The sequence below is a fragment of the Episyrphus balteatus genome, chromosome 2 (genome assembly GCF_945859705.1).
Source record: "Episyrphus balteatus chromosome 2, idEpiBalt1.1, whole genome shotgun sequence".
NCBI classification, from domain to species: Eukaryota; Metazoa; Arthropoda; class Insecta; order Diptera; family Syrphidae; genus Episyrphus; species Episyrphus balteatus.
The window spans coordinates 93545478-93562119 of NC_079135.1; the positions used below are offsets into that span (position 1 = coordinate 93545478).

Genomic DNA, 16642 nt, shown 5'->3' on the forward strand with positions numbered 1-16642 from the left:
TCTTTTAAAAAAGAAGAAGAAAAAAAAACTGCATTTCGCATACTAAATTCAATTGAATGCCATTTCTTTTTTTATGGATGAAAAAATATGCTATTTATAAAAAAGAAATACAAAAACAGAAAAAAAAAAACAAATATTTTATACACTTATGTTGATAGAAAGAATAAAAATTTATTGAATTAATTTTTAAACTTTTTTTTGTTTTTTTACTTTGGATCACAATTAATGAGAGGACTGTTTTGAGTTCGATTCATTTTATGAAGTTTTTTTTTTTTTTTTGTTCCCTTTTAGAAAGAAGAAAAAATAGAACCATCCTAATGTGTTGGTTTAACAAGGGGATGTTTTCTTTCCATGCCAGCTTGTTTTCTTTTTTGCTTCAACATGTATTCATACTCAAGTCGATGCCAAATGCCAAAACACATTTTTACCAAACGACTATCGGTTGCTTTGTGTTGTCGGGCAAATTTGTACTGCTCTCGGATAATATATTTAGCATAACGTAACTGGCCGGTTTGTATTAATGATATGCTATAATATAGTTTACATCGAGCTTGAAGAAATGGATCACCTAAACGTAATCCAAGTTGTAATTGGCGGAGTGATATTTTACCAGCTGTTTCAGCCTGAAAATTCAAAAGAAATAATTCAAATAAATCAAATTTATTTTATAACTAATTAAAATTAAATAGATTTTGAACTAGCTTACAAGACAAAATTTAATTGAGCTCAAATACTTTTGAGTACCGAAGTCTAAAATTACATACATTTCGATTTCGATCATACGTTATTCTTATTAAACAAAGTTGATTGCTTGTCAACTAGAACTCTCGAGTCATGCTTTTTCTGTAGATGAGTTAGTGCATACTCTTAATCAGGTCAACACTTGCTGCTGAAAACACGGAGCAAGACAATTTCATTCACTTCACTCAGGCTGAAGGAAATCCGTTCATTTGTCTATATATGTATATATGGTGTAAATTGAAATCTGATTGAAGAATTAAATCAATCAGCTAAATGGTTAAAACTTAACACGTCTTCTACCATCTAGTGCAAAGAACTTGGGTGTCATTCTGGAAACTTAATTGAACTGGAATGGTAAATATTAAAGAACGAGTCAAGATAGCGGGCATTGTTTATTTACTATTAATACAGTAAAACCTTTAGGGAAAAGTGGGGCCTCCAGTTAAATAAAATACACGACTGGGTCGCACGAACTTGCTCTTGGGTTCAAGTTGCTCAAATTTTTAAGAGTATTGATATAAAAACTTATGTACGACTGGAGCTCTACTTTATCGTGTCCTTTAGTGCCGTAAGGCCAAAGGAAACCAGATTACAGTCATAGTGATACAACAGGCATAATACATTCAGATATGTATTGGTTGCCGAAGCAAGGATTATTACTACACTTCCACAAGTATAGGGTGCTTTCATAATTGCATGGTTGCTTTGTTTACATGCGGTCATTTGCGATCAGACCATGTCAGAAAAACTATTCGCGCATGTATTTTACTTTGAATTTATGAACACCTTTTCTGATTTGCGTCATTTATCAAATTTTTTAAGTTGCAATTCAGCCTCTTTTGCAAAATAACAATATATTATCTTAATTCCATCCTTTAAGAAAAAAAACTTTTTTTTAAACATTTCTGTCAATATTTACAAATTTATTATATCCAAGAAATTCGCGACTATTTTTGTTATATTGACTTGAACTTTGAATTTCCAATTAATATTTTGACAGAATTGAGAAACAAAGAAAAGCTGTATCATCTTTTACGTCATGTTTCTTCTTTCTTCAAGTTTAAATTCATTGCGCATGAGAATTTTTTCATTTGCACATTTGCGCTGCAAATATTTGCGTTTTGCATTTATGAACACCTGACATTTGTCATTTGCATTAATGAATGCTTTGCTTTCGTCAGACTTGCGCAACCATGCATTTATGAAAGCGCCCATATTCTTCCTCATGTTCTAACAATCCAGGGTGGCGTTGGTGCAAGTATTTTTATGAATCCCTTAACATTTCAAAATCATGTCGGCTTCCCAATGTCTTCCAAGTAGAATTGGTGGCAGTAAGGGAAGCATGCAAAAAACTTATACAAAATCCATTTCAGAAAATGTAGCTATACTAACAGATAGTCACGAAGCTACATTAACTCGGCCATGGCATCCTTTAAATTGGTTCAATAGTACAGATAGAAACTCGCAAGTTTGAGCGGCAATCTCAAGGTCACTCTTACCTGCATATCAGATCATAGTGGTCTTGAAGGGAACGAAATGGCAAGTGAACTGGTAGACTCACTTGAAGAAAGAGTAAACATTCCCATAGGAGTTGTGAAGGTCAATATATTTTCAAATTATATCAAAGCAAATCGTAACCAAAAATTGCTTGACTAGCTATATCCAGGAAAATTTGGCCCACCTTAATCAAGAGCAAATGAATATTATCCCTCTGTCGGCACACGGGTTGCGAATTTGGCACGACAAAAATGAAAAAATTACAATTTTTCAAAAAAGTGGGTGCAAAAAAGTCTCTTTATAATGGTGTAAATACATTTTTTTAAATTGTGAAAACAATATTCGAATTCCTCGGAAAATTCTACATCAATTTCATACAAGTTTTCTCTATAAAATATGAGACATAAAAAAGTTCTAGCGACATGAAAAAGTAGAAGCCAAATTCGCACCCGTGTGCCTATCAGGTCACAAGAAAGAGGTGTGCCTACAGAGGGTTATATTTCGTAGTCAAAATACGTAGTAAACATATTGTTTAACGATTTATTTTTATAATTGTAACAATAATTGAAACATAAGTTTGCAGAAATCAATAGATTGTATGGTGTTTTAAAAAAACCGGAAACAGGTAAAGTTCAAAAAAATTAGCATGGACAAGAATAATGGAAACACCTAGATGTCATATATCTGAGGATTGAAATAAGTTATCTACATAAATGAAAAGCAGTTTTTAAGGGTAGTATTTTATTACATAAGTTAAGTCGCAAATCAAGTTTTTAAGTGTAGTATTAGAATTGCAATTTCTGTGGGTCAGGGTATGTCACAGTAAGGTTTTCTTAAATCCCCAATAAACGACGTCACATTGTTACAGAAAGTTTCTCAGTTAGTTAGAATAAGTCAGTTCAAATGGGTTCTAATAACTTACAAAATGTCGATTTCTTTGAATAACGAGCATTCTTCAGTGGCTTTCCAATTTTTATTTTTCCACTGTCGAATAAAAAAGAAGTATGATTCAGAAGACCATAACGCATAAACATTACGTTGCACGCAGTGATTTGAAAGAAAAGTCCAAAAACGGTCCACTCTACTGTGCGCACTAAAAGAGTTGGGATGGGTTTAAAAGGAGGAGCCGATGCACATTGATTAAGAAGTTCTGAACATTAAAATTGAAGTAAATTACTGTGGCGGGTGATACATTTCACATTTTCGCAGTACGAATAAACAAAAAATTCTCTTAACTTGGCGGATGTGATTGTATCTGTAATGAACCTATCACCTTTCATTTTCAAAGCTCTTGTTTGCACCCTGTCTAATTAGCTAAAGTGGGTTCAGGGACAACCTGTCCAGATATAAAAATAATACTCGAGCTTTAAACAATTCTAATTTATAATATGCTTACACTAACCGTGGAAAATGTCTTACATCAGGCATGTCAAACTTGCGGCCCGCGGGCCGCATGCGACCCACAAAGAATAACTTTGCGGCCCGGCCCTGTCCACATTTTTATTAATTTTGAGTTTTAGATTATAATTTAGATTTTATGTTCACAGCTTTTGACACACATGCACCTCCTTTTTTTCCTAATCAACAAATAAATATGGGACAAAACCAAACAAAATAGTAAATTTTATAAGATCTCGTGGCTTAAATTAGAGTAAGTTATCTGATTTCTTAAAGTGAACTAGAAAGCGAATATTCTGAGTTAACCTACAAACGATTTTGGGGCTTTGGAATTTTTTTAGTTTTTAATGATAAAAGTCTTTAAACCAGCATGTCTTGCTATCTAAAATGGTTGCAGAGTTTATAATTTATGATACCTACCTACCTAGATGTAGCAAAACATTAATTGAGTTACTCTCAAAACTGCGAGTAAAATTCATAATAATAACGAATATGTGAACAAATGCAACATTCAAATGCAAATTTGCATTCAAATGCAACCTAGCTCTTTTGGAACATCAGAAGATAAACCAGGATTTGACGTATCAAAAATACTACGCAAAAAATCTAAACTATAAAATTGAATACGAAAAAGACTTGAAGAATATTTTTTGAAAGACAAGTTCTCTTAATTTTTTTCGGTTTGTTCCATAAACATAGAATTATTGCCGAATTTGAATCCGAAATAAGTTCCAAATTCGTTGAAATGCCCGATTTTATAAGTATTTTTGTGCACTTGAAAACTGCCGTATAAAATTGTTTGCAAATTTAACAGTAGGTACCTGTCGATGCGAGCAGTTATTTCAGTCATTAAGAGGAATGAGTTACCTATAAAATCCTGAATAACTAACTTTGGTCTGAGAAAAAAAAGGTAAATGAGAAAAAAAATAGTTTCCTCATTTTTGCTGTTTTTTTTTTTACAAAATTGTTTGACATATAAAAATTGTAGCTTAACATGTTCTGCGGCCCACACAAATTTTTATCTCGCTGTTTTGGCCCCTTGTAACAATTGAGTTTGACATGCCTGTCTTACATATTTGGAGGACGTTAGTGCAATTGGTCGATAGTTGGAGGGTGAAGAAGATTCTACTCTTTTAGGAAAAGGCTGGACAAATGGTGTATTCTAGTAAGAGATTATTAGAATAGAACAGATGAAGAACCTTAAGCAGTGGTATTGCCAGCGTAGGAAACATCTTTTCAGAACAATGGAAGGAGTTTCGAGATTATATGGGTTAAAATCGGGTTCATAAGGGGTTTCAGGTTAGTTTGAAATGGAAAATACAATTTCTCGGTTTTTTACTGACTACCTATGTGAACATGCGATAAATAGTACGAACTTAACTTGTGCTTGACCTGAGGCAGTAGAATAAACGTAATAAATACAAAATAAATACTTACACATGTTGAAAATTGTTCACCAAGTGCTGAGAATCCTCCACCCAATGTTGATAGCCATGACATCAAATAATCAACTTCAATTTTTTCCCATATTGTATAAGAAGTCATTACGTTCCTAAAAAGAGAATCCAATCAAAACCGTTAGGTATAATCAGTCTCTCAAATATAACAACTATTCCTACCATTTGTAATCGATTGCTTCCTTTTCCGGTCGGACAATCTGAATTAGCAGGAATATTCCATCTTTTGCATTATCCTTATAAAATATTTGTCTATAACTAGTAAAATTGAGTATTTCACGAATGAAGAAATATACATCTTGTCCATTTGCTTCAGTTCTAAGTTGATGTTTTGATAGTTTATTTCGTGAGGGTTTCTCTTGCAGTTTTATTACTTGATCTTCATTAAAGTTAAAATATTCTTTTTGATTAAAATAATCAGAAATACATATGGTTACTGCCATTGTGTGTGATGTTTATTATCTTTAAAATAAATGGCAGTAACATAAATTAATTAATATAGTTAAGGAAACAATTTAACTTTTTACAAAAAATAAACTTTTTAGATTTCCGATAATTTGCCTTGGCAAACAGGAATCAGCTGTTTTTCTTTTTGACAGCCGAAAATAGAAAATCGCATGATATTACTGCTGTCTCATGCTAGTTTTGTGTTTATTTAAAGGTGTATACATAAGAAACTCACGATGACATTACGGTGGGCTAGAACGCTATTTTAGTTGGAATTAATTAAACAAATTCTCGAAATATTCTAAAATTGTAATTAAAGCTATTTAGATGATGTCGAATGATTTAATAATAATAATTTTATGGTACAACAGACACTTATGATAAGAACAACAACAAAAATAAACGAAATATCATGTAATAGGGTAGAGTTGCCTATTTGCGGCCGTCTCCAGTTTTCGGACTTTATTCCAAAATTTCGCTTATATTATAACGATTTTCCGAAAGGTGGCCGGAAACTGGACACGGCTGCAAATAGGCAACTCTACCCTATAGGGTTTACAAATTTAACAGATATATAGGCTTTTTGCAAAGTTTTTTTTTGTTAAAAGCGATTTTATTTAAATTTTACTCTTAAAGCCTGGTACGCTGCTCGCGCTAAATTTTAGCTCCCATACAAATTATCGAACATTTTTAGCCGAGATAAAATGGATCCCATACAAGTTATCGATAACTTGTATTTGAATTTTAACTCAGCTAAATTTTAGCGCGAGCAGCGTACCAGGCTTAAAGTTTGTAGGAGCCACATACCTACCCGACAAACAATTTTGGTTCTATAAAGCTTTACAGATGCAATTGTTGCTTCTGTAAAGCATTATAGAAGCAAAATTGTTAGTAGGGTATTGGTACCTGGAAATAGCTTTCCAGTTTCCACGCCATTTACTACTTGAAGCCTGGTACGCTGCTCGCGCTAAATTTTAGCTCCCATACAAATTATCGAAAATTTTTATCTGAGCTAAAATGGATCCCATACAAATTATCGATAACTTGTATGGGAATTTTATCTCAGCTAAAATTTAGCGCGAGCAGCGTACCAGGCTTGAAGCGGCACCCTCAAAATGATATATATTTTTTTTTCGATTTGCCGTTCAATGTAGTTTCCATAAGAAAAAAACCAAAAAAGACATCGAAAAACATTTATTTTACGAATTAATTTTATATGAACGAGTATCATATTGTAAAATGATAATAACACTGGTTAACAAGGGTTCTGTTGCCGGAACAAAAATATACTTTTCTGAAGGTTTTTGGTGTGCTGAACTCGAATCCGAAGTCAAAAAAATTCTAGCAGCTCCCGTTTTTGAGATATTACCGTTAGAAAATGCAAAAAAAACGTTTTTTTGAGTTTTTCGGACCTTATTCTATTGTATAAGGAAAATTGTTTGAGCATATTTAGTAACGGTTTCTATAAGAACTATTTCCCATCTTTCGATACCTGTTTAAATCTTTTCAATATCTTATGTATTGCCCGAGATATCTTAAACTGAAGTCAGTGGGTTTGGCTTCATATATCATAAAGAAGATAATGACATTATAAAATTTTTAAAAATATCAAACAACTGAGGATATCTCGGGAAGTAAAAAAGATATCGGAGAGATTTAAACAGATTTAAAAAGGTGGAAAATAGTTCTTATAAAAACCGTTACTAAATATGCTCAAACAATTTTCCTTATATAAAAGAATAAGGTCCGAAGTGCTGCACTTTCTAACGGTAATATCTCAAAAACGGGAGCTGCTAGAATTTTTTTGACTTCGGATTCAAGTTCAGCACACCGAAAACCTTCAGAAAAGTATATTTTTGTTCCGGCAACAAAAAAAAAGTTTAATTTTGTAAACCAGTGTAATATGTGTTTATATCTAAATCAGATTTAAAATACATCAAAAAATATAATAATTCCTATGGTCTTCAAAAAGTGTTGCAACTTGTAGGAAAACCACAACAAATACTACCCAAAAGAAAGAAACTATTGAAAATAAAAAAAATTCTAACCTAGGTACTATTATTTATGAAAAAGCAAAACAAATACAAGAATAATTTAACAATCACTATATTTTTTTTTGTTGTTTTCAGACGATTTGCTTAAACTTTTTGAAAACAAAATTACACAGGAATTATTATTAGTCCAAAACGCGTCTAAGACGGACGCGTTTTGGACGCGTTTCGGACGCGTTTCAGACGCGTTTTGGACTTGTTTTGGACGCATTTTGGACTCGTTTTGGGCGCGTTTCGGACGCATTTTGGGCGCGTTTCGGACGCGTTTTGGACGCGTTTTGAACGCGTTTTGGACGCGTATTGGACGCTTTTCGGACGCGTTTTGGGCGCGTTTCGGACGCGTTTCAGACGCGTTTTGGACGCGTTTCGGACGCGTTTTGGACGCGTTTCGGACGCGTTTTGGGTGCGTTTCGGACGCATTTTTGGCGCGTTTTGGAAGCGTTTTGGAAGCGTTTTGAACGCGTTTTGGACGCGTTTTGGGCGCGTTTCGGACGCGTTTTGGAAGCGTTTTGAGCGCGTTTTGGACGCGTTTCAGGCGCGTTTTGGACGCGTTTCAGACGCGTTTTGTACGCGTTTCAGACGCGTTTTGGGTTGCACGCTCAGATCCGAATCGGGGAGCTGAATCGAATCGAAAACATGCATATATAGATACCTATTTCCAAACTTATAATTGTACATTAATTATGTTATCTATTTTCTTTTGCCCTTTGTGTTTTGGTTAGATTTTTCTATTTTACTGTCAAAATATTTAGGAGAAAACTGTGTTTTCGATTCTATTTCAATTCGATTCCTCGATTTGGTATAATCAACTGGATTGAAATTTCGATTCAGATGCAATCCGATCTTTAACCACAGTACACATTATATGGTGTACTGTGGACTTATACTACTTTCAATCAACAATGGTTTAAATTTTGATAGTTCCTCGGATATGCTTTCTGGAACTAGTTCCGACCGAGAACCATTCCATGTTCGTTTGGGCTTTGGAACTGTTTTGCGCATCTCTACAAAACACGTAAAAAACGCGTTCAAAACGCATCTGAAAGATTTATGCCTATCTCAGCCCAAAATAAAAGATGCAGCCAAAAAAGCCTAAAATTTAGTACTTTTTAAGTAGTTTAGTTTTCAAAATTCAGTGTTTAAACATAAACAGAAAACTGGATCCAATTTACAAAAAAAAAAAAAAACAGTAAAAAAACGAAAATTTTGCTCCAAAAATCTTCGATATTGATTTTATCAATTTTATCGACTATCGCGTTATCCGATTTCACCGCTGCTGATCTGAATTTGAGATCGCACTAAAGAGTTCCTTATCCTGAGAAAAGTGAAGAAAAAAATATTGGTGCAAAATTAAGGTTTTACTTTTCTTTTATTTTTGGTAGCAACGTAAAAATCGCACAATTTTATAACGTGGCTGAAATATTAACCAAACAAAACAAAATAGCTATTATGTTTCTATCAAGTATTTCCAATTAACATTTAAAACATATTTTTGTATCTTCTAAAATATTATTCATATTCATCGATCATTCTCTATACTTATAGGCTTTTTAAACTTAATTCCTTTTATTAAAATTTACAAATCCATTTATCTGACCATGATTCACTTATTATCATAAACATATTTTATAATCAAGTCACTGCAATCTAAAATTAAACTTCCACGTAATTATTGATATAGAATGAATATTGAGTCTATAAGGTTTTTTAGCAAAATTACTAAGAATTCCATTGACAAATCTATAAAATATGTCACAGGTGAGGTAGTATGACAAAAAAAAAATAACCTGCTTTTCACAGGACCTACATAAGTTATGTTATCATGAATTCTTGTTTATCCATAAATATCACCAAAAAACCAACCCTTTATTTGCATAAAAAAATATTGTGTAAGTAATAATAAAATTTGAGTTTGAACCAATTCCTTGTATTAAAAAAAAAAAATTATTAACCTTTATCGCAACATTGAAGAATCTATCCAGCGATATGAAAAAATGAAGTATTGATAAGATTAGGAGCCAACTATGTATAAGTTATATTGACGATATGACGCGCTTTCTTGAGCGGCAAAAACCAATTCGACTTTAGAAAATAAAATTTTAGTGTGGTTTTAGATTTTAACGGTATATCGTCGTGAAAAGTTCATAGTTGTCCGGCGAGCTCATATTTGATTAAACTATATTTCCATAAAGTTTCCCAATAAAATGCAATATTTTTATTTAATAGTCGCAGCATTAGCTTTTGTCACATATGTCAATTGTGGTAAATATAATAATTCCAACATTTCAAATTAAATTAATTTATTAATTGCTATTGTTATTAAATTAAAAAATAGTGAAAATCATTTCACCTAAAATCTACAACTTTAAAAGCTACTGAATGCTTTAGTATAACAGTTTCATCGAAATTTCCAAGAAAAAGAAAAAAAAAATCAAAGTCCGATTTTATCAATACCTAATACTAATACCTACTAATACTGCACAAACGATAAGGAATGCTTGACTTATTATTTCCTAGATCCTAATTTTGTGTGTTTAAGTGCCCCACAGGTGATATGCTATGTGTGAAAATATAATCAAACGATTGGGCGGTGTCGAATACGAATGTCAATGGGTAGTGGTTTTCGATCGACTATTAGAAAACAGGGTTGGAAGTTTATTGATGACAAATCAAATTAAGTTTATGATTTCAGAAACATGGTTTTTTATTAAAGTTGTCTGTTATACTTGATTATTTATTGCTTTTTATAAAATCTAATTATTACGATAAGATATAATAATTTATCCATGTCGTCTTCTTCGTTAGATAGGGTTTGACTAAAAATAAAGGGTTGATTCACTAACCCTTTACTTTTTTAATGTATATGTAAGTGATTATGTAGCCTAAGAACATTGTTTTCTCAACTATTATCAGCTCTAATCTACTAAACAATTCGATTGAAACTTTGATCAACGTGAATGATTCATTCAATTATAAATATACTTTCTGGGTTACTCAATTTTAAAACTGAACCCAATTACAAGCTTTTAATTCCGAGGGCGAAATTTTGCTGAACATTTGTTCCCGTGTAGAACAATACAACTGTAATTCTAAGGCATAATCTAGATCCCTTAACTTATAAGTTTGCCAACTCGCATTCCCAATACCAATTAAATTGTATAACAAACTTAATCTGTTGTTCTTACATAGATACTTTTTGTGGTTTTATTTTCTTTTAAAAAAATATCCTTAAAACGACTAAAAACCAACCGATCGATGCGATGAAAAAAAACGCTCGCCTCTAATCATCATAGCGTTTTTTGAGGAAACTTCAACTGACTACAAGCATCCGGTTTGGATTGCTAAGCACAGTGGCGGCCTTAGGGGTTGGCGAGCAGGGCAATCGCCCGGGGCCTCGCGCAGCAACCGAAACAAAATTTATTGTGCGGTGGAATAGGCTGATGCGATAGTCGATAGTTTATAGTAAAAAAACGTTAATTTTTCTCCGAAAATCATAGATTTTGATTATCAATTTATCGACTATATCGCGTAAATTAATTCATTCAGAACATAATTGAAAAATGTATTATGTAGTATTTGAATATCGGACCTAAAAACCAGAGATACCCAGAAGGAGATGAGAAACTTCTGACGTCATACTGGTTTGCCTACAAGCTCGGATTGACGCTTTTGACGAAGTATATACGTGAAAAGATTGCCGCTTTTGGATAGGTACGCCAAAGTCGGGCGATTTTGGCTAAGAATGCGTGAATACACACACTGTGGTTTGGTTACACTGTTTGTGAACCTATTTCTCATTTATTCTCCTCCAGGGTATCTCTGCAAAAAAAACACTTGAAGACCGATTTTCCACACATATCGCAGGTGTGGATGCTTGAATAAAAAAAAAATGATTTTTTGTTATAATAATGCAAACAAAATTATTCTTAAAAAAATTTTGTTGACAGTTTACAATAGGTCTCCACCCAGTTTGAGACTTTCGAATTTGGTTATATTTGGTGATTTTTGAACTGATTTTGTCCCGAATCTCAAAATTTGTTTAATTTTTCGAAGAAAAGAGAGAGCTAAGGAGAGAATACAAAATTTCCCCACTTTGACAAATTTTGTCCCAAAAATTTCTTTCGGTAGAAAAATGAGTTCTGTTAATTTTGTAAATCTCACAATATAAAATATTTAAAAACAGCACATACTACTTATCAAGAAAGACAAAAAGCCTCCCAAAGCCCTGCCGCCCGGAGCCTCGCAATGGGTAAGGCCGCCGCCGCGGGCCTAAGCAAATCATGTAACGAAGATTTCTCCAATCACTTACTAACCATATCAGTAATGGTCGATAGTTTTTTTTTCGACAAATCGAACAGATTGATATCTGCTCAATTTCACCGAAAGCGTGAGACGAGCTTATCAACTCAGTTCTCTCGAACATCCCTCTCCTAAGTACAAAAATTCGCAATCGGTTGGAAAACAAGCAAAAACCTCTTCTCGTACAAATTAATCATAATTCTCTTTAAAGTCTAGTGTTTTAACTGTTGGCTTTGGGTTGGTACTATTTTCATTAAATCGCAAACTAAAAGAAAAGTTTATCAAATGGAAAAAAAATTTTTCAATTGCAATTTAATGCGATTTTGCGAAATATTTCAAACTTTTTGTATTAAATAATTTAAATAAAGATTTGTAGGCAGCGAAAATTCAGAATACGTAGGACACTTACAATAGGTTCAATGGGGTTTCAATACCTTTGATATAAATAATTCATATTATTTAGTTCACAGATGAAAGACAAAATTTAAACATCTTAAGTGTTTTAGTGCGAAGTTAAATAATGTGAAGTTAACTCCACTCCACACTTTAAATTTAGTACCCACAGCGCCACACTAAGTTATTTACTCCAATACGCAATTGAAAATTTGGTTCTAGAGTAAGTTGGAGCCTAATAAAAAATTTAACAAGCGTGGGATTTTGTATTGCGGTGAGACTATTTTAGCCCTCACCCTTCAGAAAAGGGAAATCGAAATCTGTTTTTTTGTCGGTGTGATGTTAACGATTCACGAGATTTCATAATCTTGTTACCGGATCAAGTATAAGTAGTGCTTACAGTAATAGCTGATATTTGAATGGGCAAATTATCATGTTGAAGCTAAATTTGTTTTCTGCAAATGTGATTGTTTTCTGTAATTCATATCGTCACCTTATCAAGTTATGATGCTTAGTATGCTCCAATAGTATTTTTTTTATATTTTTTGAATACATATTATCTAAAAAAAAAACAACCAAAAATGAAAACAGTCCTTTTTTCTTGAAGCCCACTCTCCCTTCCCAGCCGAAGGAGAGTAGTATAGGTTTGCTAGCCCCCGGAATCCTTTTAGATCTGATCCGAGCATTTCTCCTCGTTCTTGGATCAGTACAACGTTAGTTCCTGGCTGGTTAATCCCATTTCTTTTAAAGAGTATTTCTATAACGCTTAAATTTACAAAATCTTGCGAAACGTTTTTTTTTGTTGTTGTTTTCTTTTGGGGTGTATCTATGCTCTAGCTTTTTGTTTGATCTTTGATCTCAGATCAATGATTTGCATGTGCACCTTACGTAGAATTTAAAGGTGTTAAGATGATTTTAGGTGTAACTTGGTGTTTGTGATAGTAGATTAATAAATGCATTTGTTCACTAAGATTTTTTAGCAACCAAGCGGTGGCAATGAATGACGCAATGTTTAGCCAGCACGCCTTTGTGAAAGAAAATCTCGGAAACATTGTGATAACTTGTCCCTTTGGGGCCTATTTCTCGACGAGCTACATCAACTACATCAACGACTTTAAACTTCAATATCTCCGTCCCATCGTGCCCTACGGATAAAATTTTAGTATTTTTGAAGTATTCCGACCACAAACAATATTTCTCAATATTAAATGGAGCTTTACTATTGGTTTTTAGGGTCGTCGATGTAGTAAATGTAGCTGATGTAGTTGATGTAACTTGTCGAGAAACAGCCCCCTGACAAATGTAGTATTACATTTGAAATGTTATGAAATTCTATTTAGGGTTTTTCAGCCTTGGTTAAAGTTTCTAACTAAACTATTTGGTTAGTTCTGTTGTGCAGTTGTATTTCGACCACGTATTTGGCTGTAACCTCAGACATACCACCGTTAAAAGACGAAACTGTAATTTCCTTACCGTAGGTTGTTAACGCGATCATGAAGTCAAAGTTAAAGTAACACTGCCTATAATTTATACTTAGTGATTTTTGTGTTGAATTTACTGTATAATTTGGAAGCATTATCCTTATCTTCAGATATGAAGTGTCAATTTATTCTTTCCATTGTTATTTCAGTTTGAAACTAAATTTTACTCAATTAATATGAAGTTAATTGTAAAATCAATTATCTAGTATAGCTTCTAAGGTTCGGTTTTTTTCAGCGGCAGATCATACTTTTTTTTTATTTTACCCCTACTTTTACTGAAAAACTGACCCTTGGAAGACAATTTAATACAAACCATAGATGTGTACCAATATAAATATATTAACAACACAACTTTCATTTACAGATGCATGCGTTCAATGTGACTCAAAAACTGATCCAAAATGTGCAACAAATCCTGAACGATTCTTAGCAAAAGAATGCTCAAATTCCACTTCCAAATGTTTCTCTAGAGTAGTTGGTAAGTATCAATATAAAAACAAAGTAATATTAAAACAAAACATTTAAAATAACTCATACTCTTTCATTAAAAGGTGGAACAACAATCAGAGGATGTGCTTCTGATTTGGACAATAAAACTGCCACCGCTTGTTCAAATGAAATGGATTGTTTGATTTGTACATTTATGGAAGGATGCAATAGAAATGTAAGTTTTAAAGGGATAGATTTTTTTTCAGACTTATAGGTAGGTACATACCTTTGAAATCTAAATGATCTCTTATACTAAAGTCTAGCTCTACTAAAAGAATCAATGATGTTAATATTTTTTGAATTCTATTTTATAGGTCTTCCCAACTCACAGATCACAGTGCCTACAATGCGTTGGAAATGGAACTGGTTTCTGTGCAAGTGATACTTTTGCAAGACCCAGAGTTTGCCCAATTTACGAAATTGGTGACAAATGCTTCATTCGCAAATCTAAAAGTAAGTAACTAAAAATTCCATTCCTTTCTTTTCATTCAATCCACTCAACTTACTAAGTCTTTAAATGGCGCCCAATGACTGGCCCTGCATCACAATCCGTTTTCCTACCCCTTTCCAATTCCTACACATCTAAATTAAAAAGCCGTAAAATGGCGCCCAATGTGGGATACGGCCTCAAATTAACAATAAAATTGTAAAAAAACTACATTGCCCTTCCCTTATGTTCAAAAAAATTATATTCCTACTAAATGAGATCAATATCACAAATCACTTATTCTTCTTAATAATAAGTAAATCTACAGTTTAAAAAAAATGCAGATCAATAAAAGTTTTAATTTTCTGAAATAAAATTTATCTTTTACAGATGCCAACCTTACAAACGCCTTTATGCGAGGATGTCTTTCATCGGCTCACGCTGAGAAATTATGTCGCAAAGACGATTGTTACACTTGTGAGGGTACTGGATGCAATTACATCCCAGCGGACTCAGCAGACATACCTTTTGCCAATGCTGCAGCTATCTTAAACTACTCGCTGTATTTAATTTTCGGCATTTTCCTAATTCGATCAAAATTATTGTAAAAAGTTAAATTTAAATTAATTTGAAGTTTTTTTTTTTTTGGTTTAAATGTAAATTTTGTTTTTTAAGAATTTTTATTTCAATTTTGTTGTATTTTAACAAAAATTAACGTTATTGTCAAATAAATCCATTTTAATTTTTTTTGTATCTTTAAAAATTGTTTTTATTTTTTTCTTTTCTGGTTTGTTAAGATCAAAATAATTTTTGTTTTTATTTATTCAGTTTTTAAAATAACATTTCAATATTATGCGCCTATATGCAACGGAAGTGCAGGAAATAAGAAAATTTTACGATGTGTCAGGGAAATGCAATTATAACGAACGAGTCAAAGGAAGGTATGAGTTTATATAGTGTATCCATGAAACGAAAACAGATTCCGGGATCGAAATGAAAATTTTTGTTTTTATTTTAAGGGTGACTTTGTTACTGTTTCCAATAAATATGTTATCACGATAACAAAGAGCGTTTATATGAAGAGATTCGTTCACACAGAAGGGTATTTCATTCATAAAATAAGATCAGATAAGTTATTTGATCTTTTGCAGTTGTTAGAGTAATATTGTAGGATGCCTGTACGATACCTTCGTACCTTTTGATTGAATTTTGGACCAAGTTTTCTGTAGTGTATTTGCTTTTCTGTTTTCTTATAAGAGCAATTTAAAGATACTTTCGTAGAGCAAAACAAACTTAGTTTTAAAAAAATTATAGCCGTGTTTTATTGGTAACTCAGTACTTAGGTCAGTAAGGATAAACAAAAGTTTTTGGCTTACAGAGAAAATTTGTTTCTAAACTTATACATTTTTGACTTTTCAACAGTGAAGGATTATTATAATAAATAAAAGTAATCGTTTGTTGTTGTTTACAGCATAAAAATAAAATGTTTACTCAGTAAAATACTGAATACCAATAAAACACGGCTATTATAAAAAATAAATTGGATACTAGACTTTTCATATATTGTCTTATTAATTTAAATTTATTTTCCAACTTTGTTAAGTTAAGTTGTATTCTACGATTTAATTATAATAATTGTATTGTCTCATTCCTAGTACAGGGTCTCCCAAGGTAGTCATTTGAGACCTATAATAATCTTTATTTTGTCAATCAATAATGTGATTGAGCATCCTGAAGAGCCTACACAGAGAAAAAGACACCTAAAATTAAGCGGGTTTCTGCATGATTTTTTGCCAAGATGGCTTCCGTATTAAATTAAGCGGAAATCCATTTAATTTAAGATGAAAAATTCTTCTTAATATCCACTGAACCAAATCCTTACGTAAATACAACGAAAAAATTCGTTGAGCCAACGAAAATTTAATTAATTTTCAGCCGATGAAAAATTTAATTGGCTCAACG

At 32.5% G+C, this 16642-nt stretch overlaps 2 protein-coding genes across 2 annotated transcripts; one reads left to right on the plus strand and one right to left on the minus strand.

The window, feature by feature from the left end:
• Window positions 1–8: 8 nt before the first annotated feature.
• On the minus strand, window positions 9–5675 carry LOC129911202 (uncharacterized protein F58A4.6). Its single transcript, XM_055988922.1, has 3 exons — window positions 5256–5675; window positions 5074–5188; window positions 9–623 (listed from the first exon to the last, which is right to left on the minus strand). The coding sequence occupies exons 1-3, from the start codon at window positions 5534–5536 to the stop codon at window positions 315–317; spliced, it is 705 nt and encodes a 234-aa protein (XP_055844897.1). The 5' UTR covers window positions 5537–5675; the 3' UTR covers window positions 9–314.
• Window positions 5676–9681: 4006 nt separating this feature from the next.
• Window positions 9682–15427, plus strand: LOC129911204 (uncharacterized). The gene is made up of 5 exons (XM_055988923.1): window positions 9682–9853; window positions 14129–14242; window positions 14316–14428; window positions 14568–14706; window positions 15071–15427. The coding sequence occupies exons 1-5, from the start codon at window positions 9796–9798 to the stop codon at window positions 15286–15288; spliced, it is 642 nt and encodes a 213-aa protein (XP_055844898.1). The 5' UTR covers window positions 9682–9795; the 3' UTR covers window positions 15289–15427.
• The last annotated feature ends 1215 nt before the right edge of the window (window positions 15428–16642 follow it).